Below are 14,605 nucleotides of genomic sequence, written 5' to 3'. Positions count from 1 at the left end.
GAACCCACAACAACTCATCCAGGGAGTTATCACTGAAAATAATGTGTTTGTGTTCCATGATCTCTAGAGGGAAAACAAAAAAAACAGTTTACATTTTGAAACAAATTCTTCTTTGAACAGTAAAATTACTTATCCCATTTTAAACTGTGAAAGTCCTACCCAGAAAACGCTAATCTTTCCTGCCTTCAATCGTAATCCTGAACATCAGTGGCAAATTAGAATCCGTAGGTGAATCTTTATGAATCAAGTGATTATTTTTTTCTCAAAGCATGATATGCCTTAACATCTGTGCATGGCAGAAATGAACTGCTCTTTAATTCCCATAAAATAAACAAGCCAAGTTGTCAAGAAACAATATCCCATCCCTTCTCTCTTCTGTTTCTTCCTTATTGTAATTAGGCAGAGCAAATGACACTGCATCCACAAAATAAGAATTAATGACAGTAATAATATTAAAAAAAAAAAAGGTATGTCAACATCTGAAGAAGGTGGGACTGTAAGTGCAGTATTTCTTCATGTGCAGTTCATTACTTCATAGGGGTCCCCTTTGGAATGAAAAGGCCTAGTGGAATGTGTGCTCCCCTCGAACAATGTGTGATGAAAACTCATAACGGTCCTGGCTTCTGTAGCCACAGATGTTGCATTCCAGTGGGTCCCGGTAGCCATGGCAACCCATGTGAATGGTGTACATGACATGGTCTAGGAAAAGGACTCGACAGTGCTCACACTTGAAGGCCCTAATCTGTTCTCCTTCTCCATTAAAGACCTTGTAGATGTCCTTCAGCGAGCCCTTAGGAGCCTTGGTGGTATCCAAAGCCTTGACGTCCTCCTTCATGTAAGCTGGGCTTTGTTTCCTCTTGGGATTTAAGGCTGGGTTTCCTTGGTAGGACTGGTGGTCATCATGGCTGCTTTCTGAGTCAGTAGAATCTAGGCAGCTATTGCTGGGAGAGGCCTCTCTTTCCTGGGGTCGACTCTTTGGTCTGATGAGAGAGATAGGGCCATCCATGTTGTTTTCATGACTATCGGAGGTTTCCCTGCTAATGGGTCTTTCTATCCTATTTGGATGATAGACCTGAGAATAAGCTGAGCTTATAACTGGGGCCACCTCAGCGATTGTGCTTGGTGGGTGCTGCATCAGAGGGTGAAGGGCCTCAGCTCCAAGGTAGGTGATTGCATTGTTGATGGCTTGGTCCATCATATGAGACTGCATCAGCTCAGCCTCCTTCTCATATGTTAAGTTCATGTCAAAGTGAATGTCTGGGTAGCTGAATCGCATGAGCTTTTCCCCTGAAAGACAGAGGGGGAGAAAAGTAAAAAAAGGAAAAAAAGAACACAACAAAATAAGTGGTTGGACTAAAAATATAAAAGTACAAAGTTAACTCATCACTTCCATTTTCCATAATATGGTATCTCTTATTCTTTAGATCAAGTATTTAAGCTCTTTAATTCTGCTGAGACTCACAAATACTCTTCACCTACAAAAAGGATTAGTAATAAAAATGTCACAAGCCATTTGCACTTGTTCTAATGCCACCATGAAAATGCATCTAGCCTGAAAGTTATAATTGTGTGTTATTTCCATTCTCTATTAAAATGCCCACTTGTCTAGAGCTCAGCCACTATAGGAGAAAGAAGAAATACCAGGTGAAAGTAAATCAGAGATTATACTTGTTTTTGCATACTTTAAACATCAGTGACCAAGCCTCAAAGATCATAAAAGCGAGAGTGATCTGGTTATAACACTTGTTATCTCACAATTGTGTAGGCTTAATTTGGTTGATTTAGCTGCTATATTAGAGAAAGATTATAGATCTAATACATGTCATTCTGGAAAAGTTTTAAATGCCACAAGTAAAATACTGTTAAAAGCTGATATTGTCTGATAAACTGAATGAAATTTAGGGCTATATAAAAATAGGATATTTCCCAAAGCACTTATTATAAACTTGGAAAATACTATGTTTCATTGTTTTGCTTCTTGAAATGGATAATTATTCATTTTTGCATCAACCCTTTCTTATTTAGACACATGTACAATGGTGCTGGTATGTATGTATACCCATTGTTAGTTTTCTATACATTTTCTTGACTGAAGGATATTTGTAGTTTTCCCTTTAACATTTACTTCAACTAATTTAATTTTACTTCAGTATTTTACTTCAACATAATATCTAATATTAACTATAAAAGAGTCTGGTGCATGAAATAGTAGTTTAAATTTTTCTCCTTCAAATATTGCCAGCTTTGGACAGAATATTTTATCTTTGAAAACTTCTGCCACTAAAACAATGTGTTCTCCTTCTAATACTTAGTTACTTTGATAGGTAAATCTTACAGATAAATGCTTCTTTAAAATATATGTGAAGTTCTTATAAACGTTTAGTATGTTGTTGTAGGTGCCTAACATGTGATGCTGATCCATAGAACTGTATTCTGGAAAAATACTTCCATGTGGCTAGTATTGTTACAGGTTTGAAGAAATGTCCCCCAAATGAGATGAAGGTAATGGTCAGAGTAATGAAAATAGAAGAAAAAATATGATGAGTAGTTATCTTGTAGCATACAATTAAGATATTGCAACGTCAAGAGTTTAAAAGTTAAGCTAGACAAACCTAATCTATATTCTCAAAGAGTTTACAGTTTAAAGGGAGTGACAACAATTTAGGGATCTTTATAATACAGTGTGATATGTGGTATGGGGTCAAATAAGAGGGATTGGTAACTCATAGTAAAAGAAAACTTCTTGAAGAAAGTGACATCAGAGAGAAGAATGTGATGACAAATATTAGCCAAGTAAAGGAATGGTGGGGGTTGGAGCAGCTGGTAGGAAGGCTCAGAGGCTAGAGGGCATGACGCATTCTAGGGATTACTTACACTTTGCATATGGCTGAGAATGGAAATAGATGAGAAAGTTGGCATCAGATAATATAAGGCTCATTCAACAATTAAGGAATTTGAATTTTATCCTGAGAGCAGTAAGAACTGAAAGGGTTAAACAGGGAAGTGACTTAACTAGAAACTAGATATTTATTTAGCAAGATGGTTTAGGAAGTTGTTGCTGTAGAGATGTAGAGATCATGGTGGCTTCAACTAGTAGAGTGGCAGTGGAAACAGAGAAAATTCGATGGAATGGAGAGAATTTTAGAAAATGTTGCTAGAACTTGGTGATTATCTAGACACAGAGAATGAGAAAAAGAGGTTAAGTATGGAGCCCAGGTTTCTGGACTGGGGAAATTAGTGGATAGCAATGGGATAGAAAATATGGTGAATTCAGATTGGGGAATACTATGAGTGATAAGTCATGTCTAATAAGTACTGAGATACAGTCTCAAACTCAGGAGAGAGATCTGGGCTTGAGATATAGATATGAGAGTCATCAGTTGATAGAGAGTAACTTCTGAAGCCGTGGGAATAGATGATATCACCCAGGCATAGGTAAAGTGTGAAAAAGAGAAGGTCAAAAATAGAACCTGGAAGAACATCAAGATTTTTATGCCTGCCCATAAACTAGGGCAAGTGGGATTTGAGCCCCATGCTTAGAGAGCCCTGGGCCTTGTTCCTCACGGAATAAGGAATGTACAGGGACAAGGGAATGTGCTTACCTGGAGCTTACACACTAGACCATACTCTAGGTACCCAGGACCCCAGAATTCCTTCTCCAAATGGCTGGGAGCTTTCACCAATTGTCGCACAGTCCTCTTCATAGGGTCCATTCTCCTGAGTACCAACTGTGCTGCCGGTATGTACACTCTTAGATCTGAAGAACGGTCATTACACTACTCTTGTGTGCTGTGTGTGGGGTGCGATGTGAAAAGAACTTGGATGTGCAGACTAAAGTCTACACATATGTGCATAAGGCCCCTTTTTGCTACTGGAAAGAATCAGGAGTGGGTTTAAAAGAGGGGCCTGGCTGCAGGTCAGGGAGTGGTGGTTCTGCTCATGCCTCCAAGGTCTGATGTGGAACTCCAAGGAGTCTGAGAATTCTATATTTATTTAAACTCAGTCTTCCAGATTAGGAGGTTAGAACACAATAGTTTTTAAGCCTGATTGATAATATTAAAATATTTAGGCATATGAATTGAGGCCTCCATTACTACTGTTGTCCCATTTGGATAACTGTTGGGGTAAAATCCATAAAAAAAGACTGAGAAGGAGCAGTCAGAGAAGCTGGAAGAAATGTAAGAAAGATCAATGTCATAGAAACCAAGGAAAGAAAGTGTTTCCAAAGGGACTAACTATTCAGCAGTGCAAATGCTCTCTAGGTTTAAGATGGTCTAAAAAGGTTCCTCTGGACTTGACACTCTGAAGCTAGTGGACACCTCAGTGAGAATAATTTCAGCAGAGCACAAGGAAGAAAGCCAGGTTGTATAGACTGGGGAATGAGTAGACAAAAAGAACTTATAGAAAGCAAGTATAGAGAACTCTTTCAACAACTACATCCTTGAAGAGAAGGAGAAAGTAGGTAGCTGGAAAGAGACCTGGGTTTGGGGTTAGATTTTTTTTTAATCATGAGAGTTTATCACATTGAATGCCAAAAGAAAAATGCCAATAGAAGGGAGAGGTTAAAAATATATGTGAGAAAGGGGGAAAATAATAGTGTAAGTTATCTGGGGGCTGGGATAGGAGAATTCCAGAGCACAAGAAGAGGAATTAATCAGAAAGAAGGATGCTTCTTTCATCAATGAAAGAAGAAAGTATTCATGTGAATGCACGTGATCCTACAGGATTAGTGATATTATACTGAAATCATTTCAACTGATTTTATTTCCTATGAATCTAGATGTAATATCACCAAGGAGTGAGATACCATGTTTTGGGAGAGTAGAGAAAGGTCAAAATGCCCAAAGTGGCAAGTAGGAGAGAAAGCTATTCAGGGACGAATTAAAGGAAGGCTGCTGCTATATAGTAGGGATGGGACAACCGGTATTTGAGATCAGTTACTCATTTATTTACAGTGATGCCAATTCATAAGGCTGTGGGATTTTCTCTAAAATTACTAGCAGCTATGTAGATGTGGAAAAGAGGCTCAGTTGGCTCCATTAGAGAGTGGGGTTTTACTAGGAGAAAGATAGAAGGACAACAAGATGACAGAGTCATAGAATCTAAACTGAATAAGAAAGGAGAGGAGGAAACATATACAGAAAATTCAAGGATCACTGGCCTAGAGGGCTTGATAAAATCAAAGAACAATATTTAACTGAGGGACATGATAAAAAGAAATTTACAATAAGTGTGGAATGATGAAATTTCTCACTTCAAAAGACATCATAAAAACAGTTACTATGCAATTGTTTGTTATTCAGTTGACCCTTGAACAACATGGGTTTGAACTGCACGGGTCCAGTTATAGGAGGACTTTTTCAACAGTAAATACTATAGTACTACATGATCCATGGTTGGTTGAATCCATGGATGCAGAATAGTGGATATGCAGGAACTGTGTATAAGGAGGGCCAACTGTAAAGTATATGCAAATTTTCTACTGTATGAGGGTCACTGCCCCAACCCCTATGTTGTTCAAAGGTCAACTGTGTATTACCACTAGGATAGAATCCAAATAAAGAAAAAATACCATCAAATTCTAATAAAAATCTAATGTCCTTATTATAGAATCAAAATGTAATTTTAAAAAATCTACCCTTTTCTAAGGAATGTAGTCAAATCGAGAGTAGCATCACTAAGTCAAAGGAAACATGAAAATATTACAAAGAGCAGAACTAAGTAAATTCAGAAAATAGAATAGCAATAAATTTCATATTTTTCCAACTATACTAGTCTCTAGTTGAGACATAGACATTTAATGGACATCCATCAAATTAATTTTAAAAACAGATGAATGACACTTTTAAAAAGTTATTTATAAACAGGAAGAAAGAGACACAGAGAAATAAAAGTAACTTAGGGCCCAAGGCAGATCTGAGTATACTCTCAGGGGCTAGTTTTAAACTGACCTAGTATAAACTATGATCCTTGGGGCTACCCTTCAGCATTCCTTCAATGAACTTTGTCAGTTAATCTCTCCAGCTTGTCTTAAAGTGATATTTTGGTGATTTGTTAGTTCTTTAATTTTAGATTGAAAAGAAATCTTCTCTAAGTGTTTATTGGAGTAGGACAATTGTATCACCCTTTCCTCCCTGAAATAACCAAAGAAAAGATTTTCTCTCAGTCACTACTCAACCCTCACAAGGATGTTCTATAATGCATTTTGACACTAGAATGTGAGAATCTGTTTATTTTTATCTCTTCTAATTTTTACTCTATGTAAGTCTATAAGAATATATATTACATATATAGTGATAATTCTTTATATTGAATCTGTTATTCATTCAGTTTTTTTTTTTTAAAAACTAGATGCTTCTGTATCCTCAGAGATACTTTACAACTTACACTCAGAGTTGGCATCATTCTGTATACTGTATCAAAGAATATCTGAGGGCTTGGAAATGAAAAAGGAAAGTCTAACACATCACATTTAATCTTTTCAGTTCAAAACTGTAGGCTACATGAAAACAAAGATCAAAATATGAACTATAGATCCAAATATGAAACATCTTGAATGTAGGCTGCTGCATTATGTATTTTAATGCAGAATTTTTTTAAAAAAGATTTCTTTTCATTCTAGATTAAATACTAAAAGCATTAACATTGTGTAAAGAAAACAGCTTAAAAACCTGGCGCTAATGCAAATTTAAAAAGATTACAAAACTGGCTAGTAGGCTTCATCATTTCCCTTAAGTATTGTTATTTCACTTTATATAATATTTCATTTTGAGAAAGCAATTGATTACTATCACTCGTTCCTTCATTTCTATTTCTTAGGCCCATATGCCTAAGGGTGTGTGTTGTGTGTGTGTGTGTGTGTGTGTGTGTGTGTGTGTGTAAATGCGGTACACATGGAGTGGCATAATGGAGTAAAGAGATGGGCATTTACTTCATGAACTGAAATACACCAATATATATTTCTAGCACATGGGAACATGCCTTTGCTCATTAAAATCAAGTTTTACAGAAATAAAACCCTTTGTAATGCTTACCCACAAACTTTTGTGGAGTGGAGCTTTTACGTTTTCCCATATTCCCTGTGAGCTTCTCTATGACAGCAGGTCTCTCAAAAGGCACCAGAGAAATATTGTTGTCCATAATAGGCTCTTGTTCCTTACAATCTTCCATAGGAGGTACTATATAAAACCATACAAAAAATGTAATCTGATAATTTCTTCAACATTTAAAAAGATACAAAGCTGGACTTGCCATCTCAATATGTGTTATACAAACATAAGCTAGTATGCTTGAATAAAAGTTAAGTAGAAAGAATAACCTCTAGTGTTAAAGTATACTTTTAACACTAGTGTGTGTATACTCACACACACACACACACAGAGGATTTGTTTTTATCCGAGTCTCTCTCAGATCAATGACATAAACTGTTGCCACTCTTGGTGGCCAACGTGTTCTTCTTGTGTCTCATCTTAGTCCTCTGAAAGTGTTTTTAACATTGATTAAAATCAATACTACTTTAAGACTGCACTGTTCTCAAGGCTTCTAGAGTTTATTTTTCTAAAACAATTTAAGTAAGTCAATTTGTTTTGGAGGAAACCTTACACAGACACACAGAAGAGCAGTATAATATTTAATCAGTTTTTTTTCACCCATGTATTTTCCTGTAACAGATTTTCTATTTGATGAGCGGAGTGAGCTGTGATCCCTATTGGCAGTAGCTACATACCTGCACAAAGCAGTCTTCATGAAGGAGATCCAATTCTAAACATGTCCATGCACAGTAAACGGTGACAGCTTTAAGGTTGTAATTTATTTTAAAAACAGCTCTTAAGCAGGACAAAAGAATCCATTTCTAAACTGGCATATTTGCTTACTAAACTACTGCTCTAATTCATTTGACATAAAGTCTCCAGTGCTGCTCCCTCTTTATCCCATTTGTCTAAGTTGCTGTGGGCTAATATATTAGTTCATAGATATTGACATTACATATTGACATTTATGGTGTAGACACAGAACTTATAAAAGTTGTTTTTGAATAAAAATACTGTCAAAGGACATTTAAGTAAAGATAGAGTAATATCAGAGACAGACCAGATCAGTTGATTAAAACCAATATTCACAGGAAGGACCATAACTTATTATTTCTTGATTACTGTTGCTTTCTCCAATTGTACTTGTGTCAGCGCTGTTTGGAAATCTAAAGGTTTCATATTTTAGGATATCTTTACTTCTTCATCATGCACTGTAAAATGATTTATTCTGCTCCTTTGGTTTGTAAGGGGATAGCCCCACTGTGTGAAACACAATGTATTATCCTTTATAAGGGCAGACACTAAGAGTGAGAAAGCAAGAGATGAAAGTTAAGAAAATCCAGTGCACAATTCAGGTGACCTATTTAATAACCAATACAGGTTGCTGATTTTGAAGAAGTGAAAAATGGCATCAGAAAATGTTTTTGTAATTCAAGCATATTTAAAGACATCCATATTCAACCTAAGTTTTGGGTTAACCTAGTATAGCCAGGTGGATGGGCCAGAAAAATTCAATCTTCAATCTCTATTTTAATGGCAAGGGATTCTGTAATTATTGGATGTTAATTTGGAAAAAAATTCCAAGAGGAGACTTAGAAACAAAGAAACACATAGGTCACTTTCTATACAGATATAATTCATGATATACAACTGTAAAAAGATGTCCCCAGATATTAACACAACATCATGTCCTCTCTTAGCAACAACTAAAATAAGAAAAAAAAAAAAACTTAAAAAGAAAAGCAAAGAAAGAATGACCACAGAATTCAAATAAGGGGGGCCAGGAGGATGGAATGGCAGTGATGATGTGGAGGGGAGCCATGCAATTAGATACAGATTATTGTCAAAATTTTAACTTCTGTTTTAGATGTTGAATTCACAGGCACTTACTACATTATTAAAAAATAACTATATAACTGAAAAACTGGCCATGAATGGACTAAAGATGAAAATATGTCATGAACCAAGATCCAAAACGAAAGAAGGAAAGAAAAAAAAGTTTGTTGTTGTCAATCTTGCTAAAAAACAGCAAAACTGGTTAACAGGGTTTGCCCCCAAATTGAATATACTAATTAGTTTTGAAATGAGTAGTCTAAAACTTGGCAGTTTTGCTCTAAGTCTCACCTTGAATTTTCATATTTGCACACATTTAACACTCAAAACGAAACCTGGGTGTGGGAACTGTCCCACACCACATCCACCTCAATTCAAGTGATTTGTCCCAAGTTCAATGAAGCTCATATGAACTGAAAACAATGACTTTGGCAGAGCTCTGATCTAACTTCTACTTCACAACCAACAGTCCTTTACATATCAAACATTAGTCTTGTTTCTACCATATCAGCAATAATAATAACAACAACAGACTCACCCTATGTGCTAAGTACTGTTTTAAGGCTTTCCATCTGATAATTTATTTAAGCTTTCAACAACCCACTGAGATAGGTACAATTACCATCTCTGTTATACAAATGGGGAAACAAAGACCCAAAGATGTAATTTTCTCAGCATGCTTTTTAAAAAATTGAAGCATAGTTGATTTACAATGCATTTTTTTTTTCAATTTTTTTTACTGAAGTATTTTCTCAGTGTTTATATCTAGTTAACAGGGAATATATGAGTAGAACCCAGGTGGTGTGACTCCAGAGCCTAGGCTCTTAGCCACTATTTGAGTGTTGACTTTGTATAAACAAGTTTGAAATATTTTTAAGGTCTCCAGTGAGAAAAGACCTGACACATTTTATATATTACATAACTAATCTAAATTATTTGCTTTCATGTATCTGGGTGCAACTCATCAAAGTATTTCTAGATATACATTGCTTGAAATACAAAACAAGTTGTCTAGTTAACTCAATAATGCATTAATCGCATTGTGAGACATTCAACTAGGCTAAGAAAATACCAATATGCAAACTCCACTTCTTAGAACAAACTTCATAACCAAATAGCTTCCTTATTTTTGAAGTTATAACCAGGATAAAAATAGTTACCCTTGTATTATTTCATTATCTCACCACATTGATTAATCATAAAGATAGAACCATACAAGTGTTCCCTAAATAGCTATTTTGCCAAACAACCTACTCAAATTTCAAATTCCCAGAAGACACAGTCTGAGGGACCTAGATTAGGTCACATGTCCATCCCCCACCAGAAGAGGGCAGGGCACCTAGACTGACAGTCCTGCCATGGCTTCAGCCGATTAGAGAGGACAGCTCTCTAAAGGAAAATAGAAGTCTTGTTAACTTTAGGAGGATGAGGGCATGTATGACATGTATGACAGGCAAACAAAACAGATGTCTTCTATTTTGTCTCAAATTTTCTCCATGTTGTAAAACACAAAAGAAGCTTTTATCTAAATTATATTTTTGACAACATTGGGCAATGCCCATACTTGAAATCACTCTTTCCATTTTCCCATCCTCTGGTCTTACTCAGCTTCATTGCTCTTTTCTTCCCCTTCCTAATGTGTTCTTGGTCTTCTAGATGTCTTACTCTATGCTCTATATAAGGTTATACCCATATAACCTTATAAAATCTCTTACTTTAGACTACTACCTATATAGTGATGGCTCCCACATCTTTATTGCCTACTGAGACTTCTCTCAAGAGCTCGAGATCTATATATTGAACTTCCTTCTAGATAGTTTCACTTGGCTGTCTCTCACAGGTGCCTAAAAGATAATGTGTTCAAAAACTGAAATCTCTATTTTCCTCCCCAAACTTTCTCTTCTTTTCCTGATTTCCATCTCAGTGAATGACACTACTATCTACCTGATCATTCATGCTAGACGCGTTGGGCAAATCCTAGATTTCTTCCCTTTCACCCAGTCTTCTGCCCCTCCTCCCTGTCACCTCTCCTTATACATATGCATAGAGGTACTATGCATCTTAGATTCTATGTCTATAGTTGCTCTCAATTAAATAACTGTTCTGCATATTGCTGGCTACTAAGCCCAACTCAACCAATCAGGAGACTGTTGCAATGGACTACTTGGCCTTATCTTGACTCTTCTGATCTATCTCCCACATTTCTAGCAATCAAATGTAAATGTAATTAATACTTTTTAGGGTGAAGTACAAAATTCTTCGCCTAGCACAACAGGTCTTTGATGCCCTGTTCATTGCCTCTCTTTCAGGCCTTATCACCTTCCAATTTCTCTTGCCTTTATCAACTGGGCTCTAGTTATACATAAGTACTTGTAGGTCCTTAACCCACCATGCTCTTTTAGACTTCTATTTCTTCACACGTGCTGTTGTTCTCTCCACATGAAACACCCTTTTACATTTATTTAGCTGGCTATTTTGCCTTTCAAAACCCCACTCAAACAAAATTTTCCCTAGAAATTCCTCTTGGACACCCACTATGATTTAGATATCTGTCCTCTGTGCTTATCATCTGATGCTTATCACTCAATGCTGTAACTATTGGTTTACTGGTCTATTTCTTCCAATAGCTGGTAAGTGACCTTAGGTAGGGACTGCATTTTATTTGACTCTGTGTCTTTAGTACCCTTTACGATGTGAGACAAATGGAATAGTCAATGGATGTTCACTAAACATCCTAATGAAGGAAATGTTGTCACCCATTGGAAATAGGTTGAACAAGCATACTAGGAAGTTTATAGGTTCCCAATTGTCTCCATCCTTGCAATAAAGAAATTCCCTTTACCAAATAATTCAAAACACAAGCATAAGAATATATATTCTTGCTTTAAAGTTGGCAGTCTTTCTGGGTCACACTTTCATTTTTGTCTTCAGGCAAGGAGGAAAAGCTAATTACATACTTTGCTTTTTAAAGCTTTTACTTGAAGCTGAGAAGACTTGAAAAATGAGCATAAAATAACTTTCAAATAAGATAATCTGCCATAAAACCCAATTCATCATTATCTTTATTTCCAAAACTACAAGTCATCAATTTCCTCCTTTTCCATCAAACTTGAGGACTTTTGATTCTAACTTGTAAATATGTCTTCAGTGTTTCATCCTTTTCTCCTGCTGCTTCTCTTCATCTTTTCCTTGGCATTCTCAGGCCTAGTCTCTCCTCACACTCCAGTCAGGCATCTATCCTTTATTCTACATTGGTGACACTGTTCTTTAGAAGAAGGAATTTGGTGACACTGTTCTTTAGAAGAAGGAATTTGATTACCCCAATGAAATTCAAACACTGGATTAGCATGTAAAGCTCTATCGTTGCATCACAACCTACTGTTTTAGTCTCATTTCCTACCACCCCTTTAACTCCAACTACGTTCTATGTCTAGAAACTTGTTAATGTTCTTTTATACCTCCAAGTCTTAGCCTATGGAAACTTCTCTCCCTGGAATGTGTAGTTTCTGTGAATCTATCAGATCTATGCAACTTTTCTCATCCTCGTGTATGGATCAAACACTTCATTTAAGAAGCTTTTCCTTGACTTCTCCAGTCAGTTAGGTCACTTCTGCATCTGTGCTGCTGGAGAAGTGTATATATGCCTTTATTAGAGTGTTTGCTTCATTTTATTGATCTTTTATGTATTTCCTACCAGACTACAAATATAAGAACAAAATTGTATCCATTTATCTTTATATTCCCAGAACATTCCATAGAGCTTGGCACATAGCAAGCCCTCGATATATATTTCCTGAATGAAGTGAAAGAAAGTCTCTTTGACTTCAGATGCTTCCTCACTAGAAGGAGCCAACATGGGAACATGTTTTGGGAAAGAAAGGCTAGGAAATATAACAATGTCAGATATGAAAAAGAAAGAATAGTAATTAATTTCAAAGAGCTAATGGGTGACCACAATGGTGGCACCCCCCCTACATACTCTGAAAGAAAAGACAGAATAACAGATATGATGTAACAGGATTCTAAGAGAGGGAAGGTGTAAATATGAATTTCACTGTGGCTCTGTCAAAAACGAGTCACATGCCAAGCCATGTATATGAGACAAGGTTAATGATGAACTGTAGTAGCATTTTATCCATATTGTCTCTCTTATGGCATTTATCGACTCCTACCTCATAGGGTCAATTCTCTATTAAGCATATTAACAAAAGGAAGCAGAGATTAAGGATAATCTCAATTTATTATTACACCATACCTAGAAAAAGTACAGATTGAAATAGTAGTAATATAAACTTATGTGGTTAAAACTCCATCCATTATTGAAGAACAAATATTTGGGTCTATAAATGATATCAAAACCTACCTGCCCCCTCCCATGCATGCACACACTCCATCTTGGCTTTATCCCCTGCTCTACCCAGTACCTGAGTGTCTTTCCAACTTTCATCACTCTTCCAGTTTCAGAGCCATCTGTAAAGGCCTTCGCCTGTCAAGGGCTAAGTGATCTGGGGAATGGGGGTTGATGCTGAGGCTGTAGTTGTTTAGAAGTCTTTTTACCCCAAAATGTACCTGTTTAAACTTTTTGGCACCACTTACTCTACAGCTGATTAATATCTCAACAGATAGTTACATGTTGACTATAATTATTTATGTACACCTTACCTCACTCTAACAACATAAGGTCTTTTAGGAGAGATTCTATTTTTCGTATTCACATGTGTTTGCAACACAGTTTCATAAGTAACTGTGAATGGAAAAATTAGTTAATAAAACTAATAATCCAGTCAAATGTCAAAATTGCAATGAGAGAATATTATACAGAAAAACTAGTAGTAGTTCCATAAGGTGTCTTTGGAAAACTTTGGCATGCCCCATGCCTCCATCAGCTACCCTGACTCAAGCCACCTCTAAAAGCAGCAAGTTGAACAGAAACAATGTGCTCAGTAAGTAAATGAAACCTCAAATGCCTAAGTTAACAGGGGTAAGTAACTTAACTTTATAGGGGATGCAACATTTATTTTTTCTTAATATTTAATGCCCTGAAATAGTAAAAAGAACTTTTTTGGGTTTTTTCTTTTTTTGTACATCCAATCACTTTTAATTCACACCAAGCCTATGAGTGACAAACTCAGACATCACATAGCTGGACCAGAGTTGTGGGACTCCTAGGTCCACCATTTTAACCTCGATGCTCTGGATCCTACACTACTGTCATAAGCCCCAGCAATGCAAGCTTGCAGTACCGAATTTACAAACACTTAAAACATGGACACGGTTTTAAAAATGTTGGTTGATAATAATATAAAAACAAATAGACTCAACTCACAACAATGATAGAATTAAATCTGATTCTTTAGATTATATAACCTATCCTCAATACAAAGAAATGCTTCAATTATTCAGGATAACAAAATAAAAGATTCCCAATTCAACAACAAGTAATCACTAGCTGTCCAATAAACATAGTTCCACAGTACATACTATGTAAAACAAACAAAAACCTCACAGATAATCCTTGAGCTGCCTATAAGTACAAAACCGATATTTATATTTTAAAAGTGACTACAGGATTTCCCAACTGTACTATTTAATACTGGGCAAATCTTTTTTAAATGAAAGATATAAATGTATCAGTAAGTTAACATTTCTGTATATATTTGTATGAATAATAAAATCAATCAGTATAAAAATATAATTAGTAGGACCGAAGAGATGCCCCAAATCTAAAGAATTAAAATTCA

General features: G+C 36.1%; 1 protein-coding gene across 3 annotated transcripts in view; it reads right to left on the bottom strand.

Annotated features, from left to right (window-relative positions):
• Positions 1–562: 562 nt before the first annotated feature.
• IKZF2 (IKAROS family zinc finger 2) overlaps positions 563–14,605 on the bottom strand; it is a 165,682-nt gene continuing 151,639 nt past the window's right edge. For 2 of the 3 annotated variants that reach the window (XM_060106264.1, XM_060106262.1), the window contains exons 6-7: positions 7,035–7,178; positions 563–1,287 (exon numbers count right to left, since the gene is read on the bottom strand). In XM_060106264.1, the coding sequence (XP_059962247.1) occupies positions 563–1,287; positions 7,035–7,178 (869 nt within the window). The remainder of the gene's footprint in view (positions 1,288–7,034; positions 7,179–14,605) is intronic. The other variant, XM_060106263.1, reaches the window with a different exon arrangement.

Source organism: Mesoplodon densirostris, chromosome 8, assembly GCF_025265405.1.
Source record: "Mesoplodon densirostris isolate mMesDen1 chromosome 8, mMesDen1 primary haplotype, whole genome shotgun sequence".
Taxonomy (NCBI): Eukaryota; Metazoa; Chordata; class Mammalia; order Artiodactyla; family Ziphiidae; genus Mesoplodon; species Mesoplodon densirostris.
The sequence above is the reverse complement of the archived record's forward strand: the minus strand, read 5'-3'. Positions and strand labels throughout refer to the sequence as shown.